Source organism: Cetorhinus maximus, chromosome 5, assembly GCF_964194155.1.
Source record: "Cetorhinus maximus chromosome 5, sCetMax3.hap1.1, whole genome shotgun sequence".
NCBI lineage: Eukaryota > Metazoa > Chordata > Chondrichthyes > Lamniformes > Cetorhinidae > Cetorhinus > Cetorhinus maximus.
In genome coordinates, this window is record NC_135883.1 from 2411352 (window position 1) to 2436557 (window position 25206).

A 25206-nucleotide genomic window follows, 5' to 3' on the forward strand; every position below is an offset into this window, starting at 1 on the left:
CCTGCCATTCCTGCAGATGAGAGCATAAGAGACGATAAGACATAGGAGCAGAAATTAGGTCATTCGGCCCATTGAGTCTGCTCCGCCATTCAATCATGGCTGATAAGTTTCTCAACCCCATTCTCCCGCCTTCTCCCCATAACCTTTGATCCACTTACCAATCAAGAACCTATCTATCTCGGTCTTAAATACACTCAATGACCTGGCCTCCACAACCTTCTGTGGCAATGAATTCCATAGATTCACCACTCTCTGGCTAAAGAAGTTTCTCCTCATCTCTGTTCTAAAAGGTCTTTCCTTTACTCTGAGGCTGTGCCCTCAGGTCCTAGTCTCTCCTACTAATGGAAACATCTTCCCCACGTCCACTCTATCCAGGCCTTTCAGTATTCTATAAGTTTCAATCCCATCCCCCCTCATCCTTCTAAACTCCATCGAGTATAGACCCAGAGTCCTCAAACGTTCCTCATATGTTAAGCCTTTCATTCCTGGGATCATTCTCGTGAACCTCCTCTAGACCCTCTCCAGGGCCAGCACATCCTTCCTGAGGTACGGGGCCCAAAATTGCTCACAATATTCTAAATATGGTCTGACTAGAGCCTTATAAAGCCTCAGCAGCACATCCCTGTTTCAATTGATCATCAGATGACTGAGAACCAGTGTCACCGACGACTGCGCATGTCCAGGGACCTGGTGACTCACATCTGCCACTTGCTGCAGGATTTGGCACCAAGGGGACATGGAGGGCATCCACTGCCAGTGGCTGTGAAAGTGACTGCGGTGCTCAATTTCTATGCCAGTGGCTCCTTTCAGGGCTCCACAGGTGACCTCTGTGGGATTTCACAATCCACCACCCACAAATACATCCATGAGGTCACGGACGCATCTTCTCCATGGCAACAACTTTGTGCATTTCGCCAGGACTGGGACAGCCAGGATGCAAGGGCCATTGGATTCTCCCAGATCTCAGGATTCCCACAGGTGCAGGGTGAGATTGACTGCACTCACGTGGCGCTCAGGTCTCCATCGCTACACTCGATGGACTTCATCAACCACAACGGCTTCCACTCACTGAATGTGCAGCTGGTGTGCGACCACCAGAAACGCATCCTGCAGGTATGCGCACAGTTTCCAGGGAGTGTGCACGATGCCTACATCCTGTGTCACTCACAGATCCCTGCAGTCTTCCAGGGTCCACAGAGGCTGCAGGGATGGCTCCTTGGAGACAAGCGCTACCCGCAGAGGCCGTGACTGATGACACCCGTGCGCTGGCCTCAGACCGCAGCAGAGCAAAAGTGTAATGAGGCTCATGCAGCAACTCACAACTTGGTGGAGCAGACCATCGGGATGCTGAAGATGCGGTTCCGGTGCCTGGACGAGTCTGGTGGAGCCCTGCAATACAGTCCACAGAGGGTGTCACACATTGTCATCGTCTGATGCACCCTTTACAACCTGGCACAACAACGGGGTGAGGAGCTGCATGTCTCCTCCGATGAGGAGGACACTGATGGGGATGAGGGTGAGGGGTCCTCAGCGATGACGACAATGGCGATTAGGCTCTCACACTGGCTAGACGAGGCAGGCACACTCGGGAGGCCCTCATAGCTGCCAGATTTGTGGAGGATGATGACAACATGCAGTGAGGTGATCCCATAGATCCTCACATCGCAGTTGTGAACTTTTGACTCCAGTCTGGTTTTTGGCAGCGCCAATATCCTCTGTGATAATGCTCCTGTCATGGAGATGCAGTGGAGGCCCTAATAGTCGCTCGATTGCAGGAGGATAATGATGACATGCAGAGAGGACACTCCATAGATCTTTACATAGCCTCTGAGAATTTCTGACTCCTGTCTGGCCAAGGGCAGCTCACTTGTACTCCATGATCAGGGCCATCTCAGAGACGGAGCCATGAAACATTAGATGCATCTGATGTTGTGTCCGCCTTCAGCAGCTCAGCCCTGCAGGAGCTGGTGCACAGCATCACCGGTCACAGATGCTGGTGTGATGGGGGCCAGCCCCACCTTAAAGGTGCTGAGAGCACAGAGAGAATGAGGGAACTCTGTGATGCCTGCCCACTACATTCTGGCAGCAATGACCAGCACCATCGAGGTGCAGGCATCAGTAATGTGTCCAGGGAGTGTGAGGCCGGACCATCACTTTGGTCTGAAGGCTGCACAAAGCACAGGGAAGAGGCTCTGGACTGAGACACCTGCCTTTATCTTGTGCAGAAAGATTTCACATCTGAGTGACACGAACACTGCTCATCAGAACAAGGAGCCATAGACAGGGAGACATTCTTAGGAGTTTATTGACCCTAGTGAACAGTATGTACAAGTGATTAACACCCGTGCCCAGGCTGTGTCAGCTGTGGCTCAGTTCATAGCACCCTCGCCTTTGAATCAGAAGGTTGTGGGTTCATGTCCCTCTCCCGGAAACCAAGAACTGTGAATGTACTCGAAAGAGTTACATGCGATCTGTTGATAACTCGAAAGAGTTACTTTTACCTAACTTTCCTAACCCTGCTGCTACGTCTTGGTGCTCCCTGGACAGCCACAGCAGAGGTAGAGGCAGCCTGCTGACTGTAACGCCCTGTCTGTGATGACTTTGGTAGACATCCTCTGGAGGGCTGAGACCTGGAGGGCCCCGGCCTGCTTTCGGGGTCCTGCTGTGTGGCAGTGACACCCTCCTTGGCCTGTGAAGCTGGAGCTGCGGAGGTCACAGGAAGAGGTGACTTGGATGGGCCGGTCACTCCCAGAGTCACCTGGGTGAATGGCCCCGGACTGTGCACCTGCTGATCCTCCTCCCTATGGGTGCCCGAGGGCCCCTGGCTGACTTTTTAAAAATTCATTCACGGGATGTGGGCTTCGCTGGCTGGGCCAGCATTTATTGCCCATCCCTAGTCGCCCTTGAGAAGGTGGTGGTGAGCTGCCTTCTTGAACCGCTGCAGTCCATGTGGTGTAGGTACACCCACACTGCTGTTAGGAAGGGAGTTCCAGGATTTTGACCCAGCGACAGTGAAGGAACGGTGATATATTTCTAAGTCAGGATGGTGAGTGACTTGGAGGGGAACTTCCAGGTGGTGGTGTTCCCATCTATCTGCTGCCCTTGTCCTTCTAAATGGTGATGGATGTGGGTTTGGAAGGTGCTGTCTAAGGAGCCTTGGTGAATTCCTGCAGTGCATCTCGTAGATGGTACATGCTGCTGCTACTGTGCATCGGTGGTGGAGGGAGTGAATGTTTGTGGATGTGCTGCCAATCAAGTGGACTGCTTTGTCCTGGACAGTGTCAAGCTTCTTGAGTGTTGTAGGAGTTGCACACATCCAGGAGTATTCCATCACACTCCTGACTTGTGCCTTGTAGATAGTGGACAGGCTTTGGGGAGTCAGGAAGTGAGTTACTCGTGGCAGGATTCCTAGCTTCTGTCCTGCTCTTGTAGCCACAGTATTTATATATTCAGTTTCTGGTCAATGGTAACCCCCAGGATGTTGATAGTGGGGGATTCAGTGATGGTAATGCTATTGAACATCAAGGGGCAATGGTTGGATTCTCTCTTGTTGGAGATGGTCATTGCCTGACACTTGTATGGTGTGAATGTTACTTGCCACTTGTCAGCCCAAGTCTGGATATTGTCCAGGTCTTGCTGCATTTGGACATGGACTGCTTCAGTATCTGAGGAGTCACGAATGGTGCTGAACATTGTGCAATCATCAGCGAACATCCCCACTTCTGACCTTATGATGGAAGGAAGTTCATTGATGAAGCAACTCAAGATGATTGAGCCTAGGACACTACCCTGAGGAACTCCTGCAGTGATGGCCTGGAGCTGAGATGATTGACCTCCAACAACCACAACCATCTTCCTTTGTGCTAGGTGAGACTCCAACCAGCAGAGAGTTTCCCCCTGATTCCCATTGACTCCAGTTTTGCTAGGGCTCCTTGATGCCACACTCAGTCAAATGCTGCCTTGATGTCAAGGACAGTCACTCTCGCCTCACCTCAGGAGTTCAGCTCCTTTATCCATGTTTGAACCAAGGCTGTAATGAGGTCAGGAGCTGAGTGGCTCTGGTGGAACCCAAACTGGGCATCAGTGAGCAGGTTATTGCTAAGCATGTGCTGCTTGATAGCAGTGATGTCCTGGAGCTGAGATGTCTGACCTCCAACAACAACCATCTTTCTTTGTACTAGGTATGACTCCAGCCAGCAGAGGTTTTCCCCCCGATTCCCATTAACTCCAGTTTTACTAGGATTCTGTGAGCAGAAGGGGTGGCTGGAGTGAGATCGAGCTGCCCAGCACCCCTCTCGTGTACACACTGTTGGAGGCCAACTTTACTATCAGTGATGGAGTTCAGCCCACGCAGCAGTTCAGGATCGATGTCCCGGACCAACGTCTCCATGGCGGCCGCCATCCTGCCAGTGTTGCCCTCGGTGCGTGGCAATGCCGGTGCTATCACCTCAGCCTGAAGGTGGATGAACTCCTCCATCATGCCTTACAATCTGAGGAGTGCAGCGGACATCCCTTCCTGATGTTCCCGAGCTTGTCTTTGCAGCTCCAGCAACTGTGACATGACCGAGACCAGAGGCTCATCATCTGACTCAGACTCAGCAACGTTCTGGCCTCCAGCAGCCCTCCGAGTGCCGGGGAGACCCTGCCACCGCCTGCTGTGGATCAGAAGGTGCAATGTTCTCACCAGATTGTGATCCTGAGGCTTCTCTGAAGCTGGGTCCCACCGAGGTGTGTGTCTCTGCGCTGGTGGCGGGTGTGGGTGACACTGTGATGGGACTTCAGGGAGGGTGCCTTCAGATTCCTCTTCAGAGATTTCTTCGGGGCTTGTTTGGAGGCCCTGGGTCATGGACTCTGTTGGTTGTTTGGCAGATGTGACTGTGAAAGAAGAGGAGATAATTAGTGCCTGGCAGTGGCCTGTGAAACAGGACACATCACTCACAGCATGGTTGTCTGATGGATGTTTCACTGCTGGATCCTCACTTGGTAGAGCAGCGCCGACCTCACTGTCAGCACAGGACCGGTCCCGGTCATCGCCGGCCAGCTGGATGGCTCTGTTTTCGAATTCTGTCAGAACTTTGATTTCCGGCATCCCTCCACCAGCCTGTGACCTCTCCCTCCTGTTGTGAGCCAGTTTGTCCTGCATGGATAGAGATGAGGAGAGTGTATCAGGATGCCTGCCGGGCCAGATGATAAGTATGCCAGGCCTGTGTGGGTGGTGAGTGGTCCCATGGACAGGATGAGGACAATGATGGTGTGTGTGTGAGAGTGAATGGTGATGTCCCTTGCACTGGCAGTGAGTGAGGGCCCTGTGGATGTGTGATGAGTTTGTGAGTGTGTGAGTTGAGAGTGATGAAAAGAGTGACTTACCCTGGTGGAATGGAGGAGATCATTCATCCTCTTGTGGCACTGGGTGGCTGTCCTCCTCTGAGGGGCATTGGCGCTGACCACCGCCTCCCAAGCCGGGTTGGTGACGTTGCTGCCCAACCTGTGGCCAGAGCGAGGGTAAAGCACATCCCGGTGGGACCTCCACAGCATCCAGCAATCACTCGAGGGAGCTGTCGTTGAAGCGGGGGGGGCTGCAGTCTTTTTGCCTTTGTTGGCCATGTCTCCCGGGCAGCGGTGGTGAGCTGGTGGCGATGAGCGCTTTGCTGGCGGCTGCCCTTTAAACATGGCAGCTGGTGTGATGCAACAGCGGGGTGATGGCGAGCGGGCGAATGAGAGCCCACCATGGAAATGGCGTGTTTCACGGGGGTGAATATATAATGAGGTGGGCTCGGGAAGATATAGTGTGAAAACCCACCATTTTCGTCGGCGGGTAGGAATCCATTTTACCCGCCTTCTACCGCACTTAGTGCAAATCTGGGAAAATTCCACCCGTGGCCTCTCTCAAATTGCCCCATTATTCTATCCAGGACAGTTTATATACAGTTCTTGATATTGACTGGAAGGTACTACATGCCATCCAACATTGTGGCTGGCCTTTCTTTATTTTCATACTCCTTACACATAGGGGAAAAGTGCACTTAATTCCTATTCCCAATCTTTTGTAAAGTAGCCTTCAGTCATAAACTGCAACTGACAAGTTGGTATTGAAACAAAGCAAGAACTACTGCAGCACCCATTTGACATGGGAGTGAGAAAGGCAGTGTGGATGTTTCTGAAAGGGACTCTGGAAATGAGAACCAGTGCCTCAAAAAATAATAATCCCTTCTTCATCCCTTTTAATTTGTGTCACACCTGGTCCGGACCCTTCAACTGACAGGTGCCACTAGCGCCATCAGCAATTTTGATAAGCTTCTAAAACAGGAATGAATCACACAAAATGCGCACAGGCACATAATAACTTCTACCCTGTAAACTTCTTACCATGTGCAAAATGTTTGAACTGGAGTTTGAACTGACTTCATAAATGATTGTACTGGGCACATCTAGTGGTATTAGGGGGTTTCCACCTATTATAGACTGGGTAGATTTTCAACTTGCTGCTTAGATGCAAAGTGGTTTTGTTCATCAACCACCTGGTATACAAACCACCTAATCTTCATCTCCATTGCCAACTGCAACACTAGTTTTATGCCAGGGTGTAAATTAAAAATTTACCCCAATGTGTCAAACAGAGGGCTCAGTTCTATACCTCCTTTTTTTAAAATAAGTTCTATATTTTTTTAATGGGACAATTTTTAGTGAATAATGCAGTTTAATGAGCCATTACATATCAGATGTTGCATCTTTAATATTCCATTTCTTTGTGACCTTAGAAGGTAGTGCTTCACATTGCTAACCAAGTAAATTTCACATCTTCCATTTCTCTCAATCACCAAATATTGTAAACAAAATTGGATAGTTATCTATTTAAGTGGAAGTAACTTCTGGTTATAAATAATAGTTTTGATAAGTTAAAAACATCCCCAAAAAGGCTTATTCCAAAGGGCACACCCTATCCACAAATTACCCAAAGCTAATATAAGGTGACACTGCTAAATCTTTGACTGACTGACTGACTGACAACGTAGGGCTTTTTGGTACAAGAAATAAAACCACCTAGCACATTGATATTTGCACCAGGTATGGTATACATTAGATCTGGTGCAGACCCACATTTAAGTATCCAGAGCAATTCTTTGAGCATTCTATAAATTTAAGCAAAACTTGATGCAAACATGCATTCAGAAACATCTCGCCTGGCAGAGCTCACTGGGAGGGCCTGACAATGTGCAACTCGCAATATAACTCTGGCCTGTGAGATGCTCAGTGCTATTTACACAAACTGGCCTTAGAGCAGTGTGCAGTATAGATGCAGTACAACGGCAGTTGTGAAAAAAAGCAGTACAGGCTTCATGTTGCTTTAAAAAACTCTGATTCATTGTTGCACTCAATGTTCTCAGGGCACCTGAAACATAACGACACAGATAAAAATAAAATGAAATCCAGACATTTACTCCTTATGAGGGTATCCGTTTGTCTCGAGAGACAATGGACTGCACCCAGGGTCTATGTCATTTCTGTATTGAACAGCGTCTGTAGTGGCTGTAGAGGCTGAATCGTGAGTGGTGCTCCCTTCCTCAACTGGCACCGATGAATAGGATTGGCCCGAGGTCAAGGACTTTTTTTCCTTCCGGCAGGCTCCCTTTCCTTCCATCTAGTCATTTCTTTTGAGCTCTGCTTAAAAAATATAATATTATGCTTAAGTATATAACTGGTAGCTCATACGAATTAAGATCATGTCCTGATTTATAAGCATTGGTAGTCCAAGGCACACTTATTGATCAGTGTATACTTGCATTTTATTTTTTGTCAGCCCGACAGCTGTGGGAATACATCACCACATTTTCAAGTCTCCAATCAAAGCTACTGAGAAATGCCCAGAGGTAGAGTTTGTGTTTGGGCATATATTGTCAAGGATCAAAATCCTGGAACCCTGTACCTAACAGCACTGTGGGAGTATCTTCACCATATGGACTGCAGGGGCTCAAGAAGCAGGCCCCCACTAACATCTCAAGAGCAAATGAAGATGGACATTAAATACCAGCCATGCCTATATCCCAAGAATGAATTTAAAAAATATTAACCTACATTTGGAGTTTGATGTCACTTAACATAAGAACAACCAAAAACACCCATTGGGCTTTCTCAGTGTTGTCCAAAAGGATTGAGTTGAAGCTAAAGTCAGCAATTATTTACACCCTAGTTATTGATATGAATCAACAATTGAGGCAAACACCCAATTTTATCTTCCAATTAAGGCCTGAAATCCCCTCCAGTTCCCTTCAAAACTGTCATCCTGCACTTGAGGGAACTCATCAATGATCCCTTCTATCCGATTGGTGATTGGGGTCCATTAGATTTCCAGCTGTGTCTGTCATCTTGAGAAAAGCAGCAATACAGTGCTTTCAGATGAAAGCAAATTATGCAAAATTTGGAAACCTAAAATAAGAAAAGAAATTGCTGCAAATACTCAGCAAGCCTGGCCTCATCTGTGGAGAGAGAAAAACAAGAGTTGACGGTTCAGGTGAATGATCTTTCTTCTGAACTGAAGAGAGATAGAAATGTAAGACATTTTAAGCAAGTGAAAGGAGGGAAGAAGAACAAAAAGGTCTGTGATAGGGTGAAGGATGCTGACAAAAGATTTCATGCTACAAATGGCAAAGAGAGTGATAATGGTTGCTGTAAAGAAACAAACGATTTGTCCTGAGTGGGTGTGAATTGCAGAGTAATGATCAGTTGTGCCTGAAAACAAAAACATGACAAACAAGATGTGGGAGTTCATGGTCTGAAATTGTTGAACTCAATGTTGAGTGCAGAAGGCTGTAAAATGCCTAATCGCAAGAGCTTGCATTGACCTTCACTGGAACAGGATAGCAGGCTGAGGATGGTGATGTCCACATGAGAGCAAGGTAGAGACTATGACAAGCCACCAGAAGCTGGGACCATCCACTTCTTTCAGAAGTGCCCAGCACAGAAACCCATAGACAATTCCTTACAATATCAATATGACCAGATTGGGCCTGCATCAGTTGCTGAGGGAACCAACACCAAGTAGAAACCTTCCTGGCCTCATCCTTACCAATCTACTAATCACAGACACATCTGTTCACAAAAGCATTAGCGATAACCATGGTACAGACCTGTTGAAAGCAAAGTCACAAATCATAGATAGGATAATCTCTATCCTGGGCAGATTAACCACAAATCTATCAGCACAAATACTGGGCATCCATGAATGTGGCAAGCCATCACCAGTAGCAGGATTGGATAGGACCACAATATGTAACTTTGTGGCCTGACATATCCCTCAGTTCTCCATTAAGCAGGAAACCAGTCCATTAGAGATTGTAAGTCTCATTAGAATGAGCCATCAACTTTGTGAAGCTACAATATCCATCATGCTAAGCACCAGAATTAGCAGACTACAAGCTGAATTAAGTAGTCACATAACCAACAGATCAGATCTAATTTCTGTAGCCCTATCACATCCAGTTAAGAATGTTGGTGGATGATCAGGCAACTGACAGGAGGAGGCTGTTTGAACATCCCCAAACATGCATGAGTGCAAGAGACAAAGCTAAACAGTTTATGACCATCTTCAGCCAATAGTGCTGAATTGATTCTCCTACTTGCCTTTCTCCCAGAGTCCCACCATCATAGTTGCAGGTGTTCATCTACTTTAGTTACTACATATAAAAAAGTGGTCTGCTTCTTTTTTAACAACTGCAAGTCAGAATTTTCCAGCCCCATTGGCACTGGGCATCATTACGGGTGGGGGAGGGTGGGGGACAATGTGGCAAGAAGGCGAAGAATTGGTTTCTCGCCGTCATGAAATCAGTTTGCGATTGTCTGCTCCACCCATCGATGGCAGGTCGCGTTTCCCGCTGCCACACATCAGGAACCCAATTTCAATGCTTTAGCATCTCAGCATAAACCCTGCTCATCAGAGTCATCTCCCCATGCTGAATCATCTAGGTACAATCACGCTGACATGTTTCACAACTGTACATAAGCGACATGCACCTGGTGAGCTGCACGTCGCTCGGGACTTCGAGTTTGTTTGCCCACCTTGCTTCGGGCAGCACTCGCAGTCACCAGCGCCAGGCTTCACCGACAGCACCACATCAGCGCCAGGCTTCACCGACAGCACCACATCACTTTTAGGGGGCTCACAGACAGGTCTCTACCTACCAGACCAGCCGTAAGACAGGGGTCGCTTTTCAATGGCTGCAGGGCTAGGGCTTTTTTGGGGAAGGGGGAAGTGGCATCAGGCTGGGGAAGAGGCTGCAGGGTGAGGGCTGTACTGGGGAAGTGGGGGTATCCCAGGGTGTGTGTGGGGGCACTTGTTGACCTGTGCAAGTGGCCTCAAGATGGTGAGGGCTGAGGAGGCAGTTTCCAGAGGGGATGAGGCCTGATAGAGATGTGAGGGTGTGTGTGAGAGAGTGAGTGGTGATGTCTCTTGAGCTGACAGTGAGTGAGATGTCAGTAAATATATGATTGTTATGAAAGTATAATAATTTTCATAATATTTTTCTGGTTTATTGTAAAGTAGGGTTATGAAAGTTGTGTTTATTTGTCTGTATCTGTGATTTAATTACATTTTGTAGCCAAGCAGACTACAAGTTGAAGTTATTAAAAGAAGGTATAGAAGTATCATTAATATGTTAATGAGTAAACATGGTTCTGGCTTTAGCATGTAAGGTGTAGAGGGAGTTTGCATTTTTAGGTAGATGAAGGGAGATTTGAATTTCAAAGAGGGTAATGAGAATAGTAGCAACATGAAAAGATTTATATTATAAGGTAAAGCTCCAAAGACAGATGGAAACAATGGAATTTACATATTAAAAAGGGAGAAACCTATATAAAAGGAGAATGAGGCTATTTGTCAGAGGAAGGCATTGTCGGATCGCCAGGAGTGTGAGAAGCCTCCAGTATTTGTGCATTAAGCCTGCTGTCTACAGAAACCGAAGCTGGAGAGAGCCACTTTGAATTCCACTGCTCAGCGTATTGTGTTAATTTGCTGGATCTATTTAAAATCTAAAAATCTATTTTTAGACCATTGTCTTAAATGGGGGTGTAACTGGGAGCCAGGTTAATTAGGGATTTTTGGAGTTATTATCGTAGTAATTTATAGTTCCAAGTATGTGCTTGAAATCTCTTTCGTTAATAAATATTTTAATTTTAGTTTTTTAATCTCTAAAGTCTTAATGGACTTATTGCTTCTGAATTCAGTGCATGCACCTCGAAATAAATACAAATTGCAAAACTGTTGTGATAACACAATCAAGTTTGCCTCGTGGATTTGATCCGCTTGGCACACATCACCTGCCGTGTCATAATAGTGATGGCCTTGTGAGTGTGCGAGTTTAAAGTGATAAGATGGCTGCCTTACCCTGGCGGCACGGATGAGATCATTCATCCATTGTCTGCACTGGATGGCCAACCTCTGGCATGCAGCATTGGCACTGACAACCACTGCCACCACCTCCCAAGCTAGAATGATGGGCTTCCTGCAGCCAGAACAGGGGTAGAGGATATCACAGCCGTCCCCCACGGTGTCCAGAAGGCGTCCCAGGGGTGCGTCACTTAATCAGGGGGCTGCACTCTTCCTGGCTTTTGGGGCCACGTCTTCACAGGTTCCCTCCTGGGCTTTTAAAACTAGCTTCATCTAAACAATTTGATATACCTTACTTTCTCTTCTGTTCTTTCAAACTTGGTAGTCTTCTACATAAGGGACTTTGCTGCCTTTAATGAGGCTTGTCCATTTAAAAAAAGATGGTAATTTCCACACAGAAACACCATAGTTTTGAATAGCTAAGATACAAGCTACCACTATATGAGACTTGAAGTAAATTGGATCAAAACAAGACATGTCTTGTTCATGTATACACATATCATGCTGCAAAATAAGTCAGTGCTTCAGAAGTAAATATAGAAAACATAAACTTTAATCTCTCCAGTCTGGAAATCTATTATTCAGAAACACCAGTTGTCCAGAATTTTTTCAAGCGGACCCAAGCACCTCATGGACTCACCACTCAACTGTTTAGGGTACTGCACCAAACCAGGAAGGGCAAGGGTTCAGTATCCCACAACTTTCTTTTTATTGTCCCACCAAAATATCAGGGATGACTTTTAGCCCTATCTGCCTGACTGAAGCCAAGTTAAAATCATTTGTGCGACACATCCACTGATGTCTTCAATTATAAACTGCCTGAAGCAGGCAAGGACCTTCTTTAAATATGCAGGTCAGGGTAAATGGCATCCAAATGTCCTTGAGCCTGAGCAGAGAAGTGTTGTTTCTTTCCCAGCAAATGTCCACTGGCAAGCTACCCCAGCACACCCATTTTGGGATGACGATGAACCCCAACAGTTATAAATGCCCAGGTCTCACACAGCCGAGGTCAATGGAGGAGGGTTTGCTGCTCAGCTTGTGCAACCACACACCCCCCCACCTAGACCACCCCACTGTCCCTCCACCATCGCCATTTCCATTCCGGAGTTAAATTGTATCTCTAATCAACTTATTGGCTATTCTACATTTTTAATACTTTAATGCTTCCCTCAACATCATCAGCATCAATTTAGTACTGTACCTTGGGAGCAGAAACTCTGAAGGTACGGTATTTGGATAAGTAAAACCATTTTTTCACTGCTTTACTAATGTCTTATCGCTGTTGGTTTCAGGTAAATATTTATATCGATGGTGTTTTCCAGTTCACACACACTTGTGGTCAGACATTCTAATGTCATTCGATAATCCAGAAAGTTCCGAAATCTAGAAACGACTTTGCCCCAAGCATTCGGGACTGGAGAGGTTACAGCGTGCCAAGAGATGGGAGGAAAACAAGAAACGAACACAAGATTGTGATAAAGAAGGCTTCATTTTTAAACCAGACCCCCAGCTAGATACCTATCTTTACAATATTGGCAAAAAATTAGATTATTCCTCAATGTTTATTGAGGTAACCATCCAAGATTGTCAAATTTTGCATCAGCAGAGTAGTCTTGAAAATGTTTGCGGGAGACCATTTCAGGAAACTGAGCCCAAAAAGTACTTGAAATTGTGCTGGTTAGGTTATGGCCCAAGTTTTCACTAAAATTTGCCCACATAATCACAAATGTGAATTAGCACAATTAGTTAGTGTAATAGAGTGTATTTGTTTCCTTTTATTCCCAGTATAAGGTGTCCCTTCATGTCTGTGCAGATGCTGCAGTTTTACTAGAATAGCTGAAAACAGGTTTATCACAAAAATAAGCATTTTTAATAAGAATCTGGTCCTCCACCAGTGTTTTGGAATCACTGAAAAGTACTTTGCAGAACAATAATGAACTTTTAAATAGTTTCATTGGTGTATGCTGGACAATTCCTTGGTGAATTAAATATTCTTTGATACACTTAGATATTTTTTAAATGTGCCAACTCGTGTCTGTGTGCCTAATAAAAGGAGTGCAGTTTGAAGAGTCTACCCTAACCAGTGCAAACTTGAGGAATCTCTCAAATTTAATCTGGGAGCATGGCCAGTTTTGTGGATATGTATTGTATAATAATGGAGATGAAGCATTAGCCCCTTGCACTCTGCATTTGCATAAAAATGGTTGACAATTTGCGTAAAAGTAGTTGACAATTTATGGATAGAAAATCCTGTTTCCCCTTCAACATTATTAACCAGGAATAGTCCGTCAGTATTTTTTAAACATTAACCTTAAGAGCCATCGATGCCATAGAGAGACATTATGTCCTTCCCGCCTCTGTGAGGGTCAAGGTGTGAGATCCTCCTGTGGTGCTTCCTCGAACCTGTTGGCCGAATGCTGTCTTCTTCTAGGCAGATGGCACTGAATCATTTTCCAACGCCCTGACATTTATTTTATTGAAAGTGATCAAATTCAATCTCGTCCCACAGAATTCATTGACCCCCCCTCAGTTAAAAACGTCAATTTTAAAATAGCAAACATCAGCATTGCCAAGTACTACATTATAACCTTGGGTCTGGCTGGGCCATGTCTAGACTGTCCGTGGACACGATAAGAAGATGACCGTGGGCTGAATTTTCAAGTCCTGCCAGACCGGAATCAGTACAGTGAGGAAAATTTGTAGTTTCTTTAAAATGTCTATGGAAAATCTGTAATTGCTTTTAGGTGTGTTTAATTAGGACTCTTAAGAGTTGCATCAGTTGTAAAGGGATTAATTGCACCTTTCTTGGATAATAAGAAATACTGGCCCGTGTGACCTGGCGACCCTTGACCTGCAAACAGTACCAACAGGAAGTTAAGATGCAGAGAAGCCGTGAAGTTGACAGACACAAAGGACAGCTATACACACACAAAGGAGAGCAAGAAGCAGATGTGTTGGAGGGTGAAGGTGATCAGTGCACTGATGTAGACACAAAGGGAAAACAGACAGAGGAACAAATAAGAACACAGAATTTTAGAGGAAAAGAAATAAATCACTCTCAGGAAGAGGTCAGTTTTTCTGGTTGGCAGAAAAGGAGACACAAGCTCTTGCAGGTGCTGTGTGAGCTGGCTAAAAAGGTCTAAAACCTGAAAATATGTTAATAGCTCAGACGCTAAAGAGCTGGGTGTTTTCCTAGAAGTGGCCAAACCGTGAACCTGGCTTATTGGTTGGTCGGTTGCAAAGGAACTCTGAAAAGGTACGCCACATCAGGACTGTCGTGACCTGAGGGAGAGGGGGTTCACAGAAGTGTGCCTTGTTGATAATAATCATACTCACGAAACTCAGAAGTGAAAGCTGTTGTCAGATAAGACTCCTGACCTACCGTGTGTGAATAAGGAGCAGCATATACTGTGGAACTGTGCAGCTATGTGGTGCCACACTTGTGTGGGGAATGATGCAAACGCTTGTGGTTGAGTTAAGACATATCATTGTTGTCTCGACTATTTAAAGTGGATTTACCTTTTTACTTGAAGTATCATTTGCCTGTTAATAATGTGTAATTTGCACTGTTTCTGATTCGTGTTGAAGTATAAGCTCCAAAAAGTGGAAGCTTGCCGGTGATTTCTTCATTTGGGTGTCATTTGGTAAGTTTGGTTTACAGTTTCCCAGGGGGTTCAGAACAAGAGGCAGGCAGGGTCTGAAATGACCAATGCCGGCTGACATGTCAGTTTCCCAGCCCCGTTCCTTGCATTGGCCATTTCTGTCGAGGTAGATTCGGGGTTGGCAGGGTTATCCGCCCCCATGTAGCCCATTAGGCTCATTAAGAGCCTTGTTAAGCGCATTTAAAAGAGGCTGAGGGGGATTTTCCAGTCCAAGTTTCCTGACCCAAAGGGGAGGCATTAAAACTGCCTGGAGGAGGCACCCAGTGGCAGACCAGGGAACGAATGCTCCACGCAGGCCTACAGGCCCCCCCTGCCTGCCTGGGTGTGAGTACAGCCAAAGGCCACCATGTAGAGGGATTTCCCCCAGCTCCCCACCCCTCTCCCGCACTGGTGGCCTGGCTGCTGTATCTGCTTTTTTACTTAAACTTTTAAAACATTTGATGAGAGGGAGTCTCAATTACTTACCAGACATTGTGTAAGCTGATGCTCCTCTCAGGCTGGAAGACCTCTGATAGGCCTGGCCAGCTTTGAGAGCTGCCGGGCACCTTCATTAGAGTCTCCGTGTTAAGGGCTGCCTTTGTGAAAATCCCAGAGAGTGGTCCTTTCCTCCATGGGACAGGTTTGGGACCTGGAAACAGCTCTGAATCCTGTTCCCCCCACCTCACCCGCACCCCCACCAAGTGGAAATCCAGTCCATTCTGTTTGGCTAGTTAGGGTGCTTGTTTTAATTTCACAGCTTAACCTAGTATCGGTGATAAATTATGAGAATGTGGAAATGTGATAGGAATTTGTTAACCAACTATGGTCAATACAAACTTACAGCCAAAACAGTCAAACAGTCTTTACGGCTGCAGGTAAGACCACTGCAACCCTAACGTTCAAGTAGGTTTACAATCTGTCTCACTTTGTTTGTCACCAATTACTTCACTAGCCAGGACCTGACCTTCATCATCGCTTTCCAGATCATGGGAAATATTCTTTAGATATGAATATGTAAATGTAAATGTAAATGTTGCCCCCTACTGTTAGACACCATAAAAATGAAGCACACTGCAGAATTGCCTTGAGTATTGCAGAATGTCCAAAGTCAGGTCCACTGCTGTAAAGTGTTGAATACAAGTGTCTTAGATTGTGTTGCCATGGTAGCTCAACCATTCCTATATAATTTTACAGAACCATATGTGACTCATATAGCAACTCATAGTAACGCAGACCTTTTTTATTCTATGGCATTTAAAGGGGTGAATCTAGACTAATAAAGTACTATGGTGAATGGTGCCATTGCCATTGACAGTTTCATACCAAAAAGGCCTTTATCTATTTGTTCAATCAATATCTTAAAGGTTATAAAGAAAAATAAAGCCAAAAGTAAAACAAGTACATAGGTGCGTCTGGAATTAGACAAAAGATCTCCAGATTCAGAGTGTGATGGAAATATCCACAGGTTGACAGAATTTCCTCAGCCGCTTTGGACATTTTCGAGAGGGCAGTTCAAACACTTTCGTTTTATCATTTGTACACGAGGGGCCCGATCTGCTTTCTCAACAAGACCGACTGATAATATTGTTGGAGAAGAAGTGATAAGATGCACTGATTTCAGCTTTTAAAAGGTTTTGGCACTGAGATCCAACCAGTGCAGCTCTTGTATTTTTTTCAAGATGATATCGTGAATATTGGGAATGTTTTGAAGAGCTGTTTAAAAAAATAATTATTCAAAGCATCAGGCTTGACTCGAGAGAAACTTTAGTGCAATGGGTTAGCATGTCGCTTTCTCACTGACACCGAGTTGATTAGAGACAGTTTTAGTGCCACGGGGCCCAGTGCCACTTGGTAAATTGGCTGACAAGGCCCCAAACCAATTTAATAAGATCTGCTGACAAAATGTACCACACCATTTTCTTCCTTCTTCAACAGATTTCAGTTCATTTTTGAACTAATAAATATAACTCTTCAATTGTCAATTGACACTTATCACCATTTTCTTTGCAACAAAACAATAACATTCAGCTAAGTATAGTGGCATTGCGAAAATTATTTTCTTATGGCGTCTAATTTGGGGAGTAAGACATCTTTATCGGTCGCTTTGAAAGTTGTGGATCAGCAGCTCCTCCCCAGGCAATCCAGCTTTCAGATTCTCCACACGGAGACGACACGCAGGCCTGAGTGATAAGGGGGAGGTGGAGGGCACACCCGCCTCGGTAACAACGACCTACCTCACAGCCAGAAAGCACTATGGGCCGGCTAAGGAGGGCCAAGTGGGACTTCTGCCCCTCGTTGGGGTGGAAGTCCCGCCCTCTGGAGCCGCAGTCCCGGCGGCCGCCAGGAAGGTGTCAGTGGCCACTGCCGGGGCAGCTGGTGAAGAAAATACCCTAAGGCCTTGGATCTCCGGAGCAGGTAAGTCCTGGTAGGTTAGGGAGGAAGCTGGGTGGGGGGAAGGGGGCTTGGAGGGGGGAGTGGGGGGGGAGGGGGTGAGTTTAAGTGGGGGAGTGGGTAGGAAGAAAGGGCTGGTTCCACCTAAGGGGACCACCCTGTGATTGGCAAAGGGCAGCCCCAGAAGAGCGACTGTCCACACCCCACACCCCCCACCTTCCTTCTCGCCCTTTAAGTGGGTAAGTTAAAAGATTGGGTTGCCCCCTCCTGCCCGGCTGTCCAGGCCAAACGTTTGACTACGTGGGCAGTGTATCATCAGGGTCAATTGGCCTGATTAGAGGCTTAACTGACCCTTGATTATTCATTTAAATATAGCGGGCAGGCTGCCGATTTCAACGCACTGCCCTCTCCCCTCCCTTCGGGGTGTGGGGGGGACGGGGGGGGGGAAGGTGGGGGGGCCTATTTTATGTACCCCTACCCCCACCCCGGGAAACACATCCATCGGGGGCATGTAAAATTCAACCCCCACTCAGTGAATCCTTCACACTGGTAATTCTAGGCACCCACGCTTTCATCAAGGGAACGCACAGACACCTCCGCCATTTTCTCATAGCTAATTCAAAATCTTCACTTGGGTAAACTACCTTCTCCCAGCATTACTGACATCAGAAGTGAGGGATAGGGGGAGGACATGTGGGGGCTGGTCCAAAGGTGGATAGCATATCGGGTAAAAAGCAAAGGGTTGTCAAGAATAATTGGCAGCAGAGTAGACACAGAAGACATTTTTACAAAAAGCTCTATCTTTTTTTCCATGAAACCCATCTTTCACTTTTTCCCAGAGGCCCAAAGCGCCAAGAGACATTTTCCGACTTTGTTTCTTGTTAGGTTTTTGAGCATTAAATGAAAGGATAAAAATTTTAACAACCACTTGTTCATCCTGCTAAAGGAAGATGGCCGCACTGCCGGACAAATATACCTAATATACCTGCTACTGTTTGCTGAATTATTTAGGCCCTTAGTGACAGCACTGGCCAGAATTTTTAGCCAGCCCACTGATTTAACGATCGAGTTAGTCAAATGTTCGTATTCCATGAGATTACTGGATTTTCCCGCTTGGTATTTTAATTCTTCCCCCTCACACTTCCCATAAAGCACTTTGGGGTATTTCGCTATGGGAAAGGTGCTATCTCAGTGTAAATTCTTCTTGTTAATGGCTGCCCAACAATAGCCTTTCGGCAACACTTTCGGGAAACCCCTGACATTCTTAAAATCCATCAAAAATTGACAACCTTTTTCACAACAAATTGTTAGATGCAGCATAACTTTCCTCACTGTAAGTTGACTGTCAGAAACCAACACCTACTCACTCCTCTGAGCTACTATTGTTTTTACTAATCACTCTGGCCACGCAGAAGTCATATGTGGAATGAACATCTGCTGTCTGATTCCACTGCCGAGGTGGTATTGTGTATTACAGGAACACCACTGCTAACTCTCTTACCTTGATCCTGGACTGGCAGAAAGGTAGGGATTGAGGATCAGTCAACCTAACAAAGGTTGGCAAACATAGAGACCACCATATGTCAAGAAGTTCAGATTTGATACTACTTCCGAGGCTTGAAAAAGAATGGTGCCCCCATATGGTCCACATCAGCCATCATTGAGTTTCACTCTCATTGGCCTTACCTACTGGAGGCAGAGGGGAGGAGAAGCAGCAAGTCACCCTTGGAGTGCCCTGAGCTGTGTCTTACATGTGCTTCTACCCCCATCAGTGCATGATGGCATCTCCCTGACTCCAGGAGAAGGGCACCTGGAGAGAGGTCGAACTGTCTTGTCCCTCTCTCCTCTAGTGAATGGTGTATACAGCCCATGGTGGAGCAATGGAAATATAGGTCTGAGCGTAGATTCGGTAGCCAGTGAGTGTTCTGTTGAACCTGGTTCCCCATGGCCATCACCAACCTCTCCATGGAGGAAGCCATGTGCTCACATACACTGGAGCCATTTCAGAACTCAGGACTTGGATGGACACCTCCACCGTTCACTCAAGGCTACGCATACTCTGGCATCTCTGCCAGATGTTCACCTATTAGTCTCTGCATCTGCAGCAAGTTCCTTGCAGCTGTGCCCAGATACGCATCATCTGCATGGGGCTCAGCATGGGCCTGGTCTCCAGTCCTCCGACTGTCAGGGATCTCAGCTATCACATCCTCCATCAGTTGCTGCAACGTGTCTGTGATGTGTTCACCATATTGTGACCTGAGCCCAAACACGAATACATTCCCATTGAGGTGACTGTCTCTGTACTGGTGTACGTTGTAGGGAAATGATGTGATGGTGCATCCTCTGAGTGTTCAGTGTCATCATCCTCAGAGGTGGAGTTCTGGTTTGCTGCCAATTGTGGGTGGCGTGTCTCTGACTATGAGGACCAGTCACCGAGAACACAAAGAATTAGCTTGTGGTTCTGCACAATACCAATTCCCAGTGCAGTGTCCTGTATGCCCTGTTAACAGCTCCAGGTTGGAGAAATCCTCACTCTGCTGTGTTGACACTTTGGCCTCGCCATCCATAACTGAGCGTCCACCCTGCTCCTTGGCCAGTCCGTCCGCCTCCTCCTCTGCAGGGGTCAATATGCGGAGCGAAATCAGCTGTCCACCCGCCGACCTGTCAATGGCCAATTGAGGCCATTAAGATAATTAAAGACCTGCCCGTCCAAGCTTAAGGCTGGTGGGCAGGCCAGGAGCCCCAGGGGGCTCCAGATTATTCATGAAACTTCATCCACTGGCGGGATGAAGTTTCATGTCTGTTTTTTAAAAATGTAATAAATTTATAGTGTTTATTATTAACATGTCCCATCTCGTGTGACATTGTCACATGAGGGGGACATGTTAATAATTTTAATATTTTTCTATTTTTAGACTTTACTTACCTGTCACGAATCTCCCTGAGACAGGACTTTGCCTCAGGGAGCAGTGTGCGCACTTTGACAGCTGGGGATTCCCTCCCCCACCCCCCCGCCCCCCCGCGCCCCCGCCCCCCCGCCCCCCCACCCCCCACTCCCCCACCCACCCCGGCACAGGAAGCGCCTTAATTGACCCGCCCACTCAAAATGGCGGTGGGCCCCGTTTCGGCTGCGGGGGTCGGCTGTCGGTCCGCAGCCTAGCTGGTGGGGCCCGCTCGCCCACCAAGGGCAAAATTCTGTCCACTAATCCTACCCCCCACATAGTCATCTATGTCATTTATATAAATGATGAATAATAGGGGACCCAGCACAGATCCCTGTGGTACGCCACTGGACACTGGCTTCCAGTCACTAAAGCATCCTTCTGTCATCACCCTCTGTCTCCTATAACTAAGCCAATTTTGAATCCACCTTATCAAATTACCCTGTATCCCATGTGCATTTGCCTTCTTTAAAAGTCTCCCATGTAGGACCTTGTCAATTATTAATATATATATTTTTTGGTGCCTTCTCCTCACGAATTGGCACTTACAACATGGTTTAGGTGAGAATAAGAGCAAACATTAGAAAATTATTGTATCTTTTGCTGCAACTTAGTGCTTATTGGGACACCCAGACTTAAATTTGAATGTAGAGTTTTATTCAACTGTTTTCAATACACTGGAATAGGTTTCCACATTTCCAACTGTTTAGGAAAAGGCATAGACAACAGGCTGCCAATCCGCTCCTGTTCTGGAACTATCAAAAGCAAAAAGCTACTCTATTATCTGTGTAAACAGGTCTAGTAAGGCAATGTGAGACACCTTTAGCCATTATAGTAGAGCCATGTCTTACTTCTGAATACCTATCGGGCAAGACACCCCAGTGCCACCCAATCCACAATAACCGCCTGGGTTCTTATCCAAGTACTGCTGATGGTAATCTTCAGCAAAGTAGAACACTTGTGCCTCACGGATCTCTGTTGTGATTTCACCATACCCACTTCTGTTCAGCTCCTGCAAAGACATGTAACAGTCGGAACTCATTAGATACACAGAGCAATTTTGACTTAGAAAACCACAATAAACCATTTTTATAACTCTCATAGATATTATCTCTGTCCACTTAGCTTCACATTTTAAAGATTTCTCCAATGTAAAACAGCAACATGGAACGAGAACTGGATTGAGTTAAATCGATTAAAATAAACTTGTTTGGGAAAAGACATTAACATATATGAAAAAGTGCAGGGAAGAAGGAACGAAAGGACAGTTGTCATAGCTCCCAAAACAGGCTTGATGGACTGAATGACTTGTTCTTCATTCTTAGATCATCCCCTATACAAAGCCCATTCCTTCAAAAATAAAGCAGCCTGCTTGATTGGCACCCCATCAACAAACATTTACTCCCTCCGCCTCCAACACACAGTAGCAGCAGTGTGTGTACCATCTACAATATGCACTGCAGGAATTCACCAAGCCTCCTTAGACAGCACCTTCCAAACCCACGACCGCTACCATCTAGAAGGACAAGGGCAGCAGATAGATGGGAACACCACCACCTGGAAGTTCCCTCCAAACCACTCACCATCCTGACTTGGAAATATATCGCCGTTCCTTCACTGTGGCTGGGTCAAAATCCTGGAACTCCCTCGCTAACAACACTGTGGGTGTACCTACACCACAAGGACTGCAGCGGTTCAAGAAGACAGCTCACCACCACCTTCTCAAGGGCAGTTAGGGATGGGCAATAAATACTGGCCTAGCCAGTGATGCCCACATCCCATGCATGAATTTTTAACACATACTATCTACCCCTATCAGTGCTTAACTTCACCCCATTTAAGCTAAAATAATACACCACCTATATTTTCTTTGATCTCCAAAGTTTATCAAATGAAACTCCAGAATATTAATGCAACTCATTATTAAACTTGAACTTTAGCTTAGAAACCCCTCAGATCTGAACAATAGAGGAAGCATCACATCTCATGTAGCGTTGGATCAGCTCACATCACACTTAACCCTATCATTAAAGAATCCGATTCCTGTCCCAAATATTTAATCAGCGACTTTTTGGAAACATTTACTACCACAGACTGAATTAATTTTGCTGAGAGTTTGTTCAAACTATCGGACACTCTTGATAATTTTGCAACTGCAAAGTTCCAAACTGCTGAGATTACAAAGAAAAAGTAGTTAGTATATTTCAACCTGTTGCTTTCATCCTTTGATCTGTCTTATAAAGGGGTTTCTTCAATCTGACTGAACTGATTCTGTGAAATGTTATGCTCAAAATGTCAACCAATCCTTTTCTTTCAGATGTTGATGGATTTGATATGAATTTCCCCTCCAAGCCACTCACCATCCTGACTTGGAAATATGTCGCTGTTCTTTCACTGTCGTTGGGTCAAAATCCTGGAACTCCCTCCCTAACAGCACTGTGGGTGCACCTGCACCACATGGACTGCAGCGGCTCAAGAAGGCAGCTCATCACCACCTGCTAAGAGCAATTAGGGATGGGTAATAAATGCTGACCCAGCCAGCAAAGCCCACGTCCCGTGAATGAAAAAAAAAGTGTAGATGAAACCATTATCAAATATTATAATACCCGCATATGAGAAGTCCCTTTACCATACCTTTTAATGAACAGTGGGATTACTCTGGGATCAAAAACAGGTTGTGAAACCCTTTTTTTCGGATCCCAAAGCTATCATGCATTTGCCCCATTCCTCGGAAGAAAAGTGAGGATATTTCATGCTGCAGTTTTGTCAACTCAGATCAATTCCCAGCCTCTGGACAAACCGAAGGACCAATGTCAATTCAGAGTGGAAATTGTAATGAGAAATCTGCCTTCTTCCCCGAGAATTACAAAGTCCCACCTCTAGCCTTGTTGATGACATAGATTAATGGATAGTTAACCAGCTCCATAACCCTCCAAGATATCTGTGGTCCTCTAATTTTGGCCTCTTGTGCATTTCCAATTATAATTTATTCACCATTAGTGGCCATGTCTTCAGTCGCCTAGGCTCCAAGCTCTGGAATTCCCTCCCTACACCGCTCTGCCTCTACCATGCTTTCCTCCTTTATAAGACACTCTTTAAAAACTACCTTTTTGACCAAGGTCATCTGACCTAATATTTCCTTAACAAAAACAAAAATACCTGGAAAAACTCAGCAGGTCTGACAGCATCTGCGGAGAGGAACACAGTTAACGTTTCGAGTCCTCATGACCCTTCAACAGAACTAAGTAAAAATAGAAAAGAGGTGAAATATAAACTGGTTTAAGGGGGGGTGGGACAGGTAGAGCTGGATAGAGGGCCAGTGATAGGTGGAGATAACCAAAAGATGTCATAGACAAAAGGACAAAGAGGTGTTGAAGGTGGTGATATTATCTAAGGAATGTGATAATTAAGGGTGGAAAGCAGGACAAACAAGGTACAGATAGCTCTAGTGGGGGTGGGGTGGGTGAAGGAATCTAAAAAGGCTAAAAGGTAGAGATAAAACAATGGATGGAAATACAATTAAAAATATTGGAAATAGGTGGGAAAAGAAAAATCTATATAAATTATTGGAAAAAACAAAAAGATGAGGAAAAAAACAGAAAGGGGGTGGGGATGGGGGAGGGGGAGTTTAAGATCTAAAATTGTTGAACTCAATATTCAGTCCGGAAGGCTGTAAAGTGCCTAGTCGGAAGATGAGGTTCTGTTCCTCCAGTTTGCGTTGAGCTTCACTGGAATAATGCAGCAAGCCAAGGACGGACATGTGGGCATGAGAGCAGGGTGGAGTGTTAAAATGGCAAGTGACAGGGAGGTCTGGGTAATGCTTGCGGACAGACCGAAGGTGTTCTGCAAAGCGGTCACCCAGTCTACGTTTGGTCTCTCCAATGTAGAGGAAACCGCATTGGGAGCAACGAATGCAGTAGACTAAGTTGAGGGAAGTGCAAGTGAAGCTGCTTCACCTGAAAGGAGTGTTTGGGCCCTTGGACGGTGAGGAGAGAGGAAGTGAAGGGGCAGGTGTTGCACCTTCTGTGGTTGCATGGGAAGGTGCAATGGGAGGGGGTTGAGGAGTAGGGGGTGATGGAGGAGTGGACCAGGGTGTCACGGAGGGAACGATCCCTACGGAATACCGCCAGGGTGGGGTGAAGGGAAGATGTGTTTGGTGGAGGCATCATGCTGGAGTTGGCGGAAATGGCAGAGGATGATCCTTTGAATGTGGAGGCTGGTGGGGTGATAAGTGAGGACAAGGGGGACCCTATCATGTTTCTGGGAGGGAGAGGAAGGTGTGAGGGCGGATGCTCGGGATATGGGCCGGACACGGTTGAGGGCCCTGTCAACCACTCTTCTTGTCCCAACTCCCCCCCCCTTAAACCAGCTTATATTTCACCCCTTTTCTATTTTTACTTAGTTCTGTTGAAGGGTCATGAGGACTCGAAACGTCAACTGTGCTCCTCTCCGCAGATGCTGCCAGACCTGCTGAGTTTTTCCAGGTATTTTTGTTTTTGTTTTTGTTTTGGATTTCCAGCATCCGCAGTTCTTTGCTTTTATCTAATATTTCCTAATGTGGCTTAGCACCATACTGTGGTTTACAATGCTCCTGTGAAATGCAATAGCATGTTGTTGCTATGAAAGGGTCACAAGTAGTACTGTAGAAATTTTAAGAACAAAGACCAAGACTGTGTTCTCATTTTAGCTGCTACTTATATTTTTGGCTATGTAGAACTTTCATGGATCAAAGTATGAAAAAGGAGTGTGGAAGAATTTTACGAGGTAATACAAGTGAAATACTAAATTAGCTTTTACAGCTCTTTGCTCAAGGAATATATTACATGCACCTGTGAAGAACAGATCTACCCTA

At 45.9% G+C, this 25206-nt stretch overlaps 1 protein-coding gene across 3 annotated transcripts in view; it reads right to left on the reverse strand.

Moving 5' to 3' along the window:
* Window positions 1–20989: 20989 nt before the first annotated feature.
* Window positions 20990–25206, reverse strand: part of msraa (methionine sulfoxide reductase Aa) — a 385986-nt gene continuing 381769 nt past the window's right edge. For all 3 annotated transcript variants that reach the window (XM_078541424.1, XM_078541426.1, XM_078541425.1), the window contains exon 6: window positions 20990–21366. In XM_078541424.1, the coding sequence (XP_078397550.1) occupies window positions 21202–21366 (165 nt within the window). In that variant the 3' untranslated portion in view covers window positions 20990–21201. The remainder of the gene's footprint in view (window positions 21367–25206) is intronic.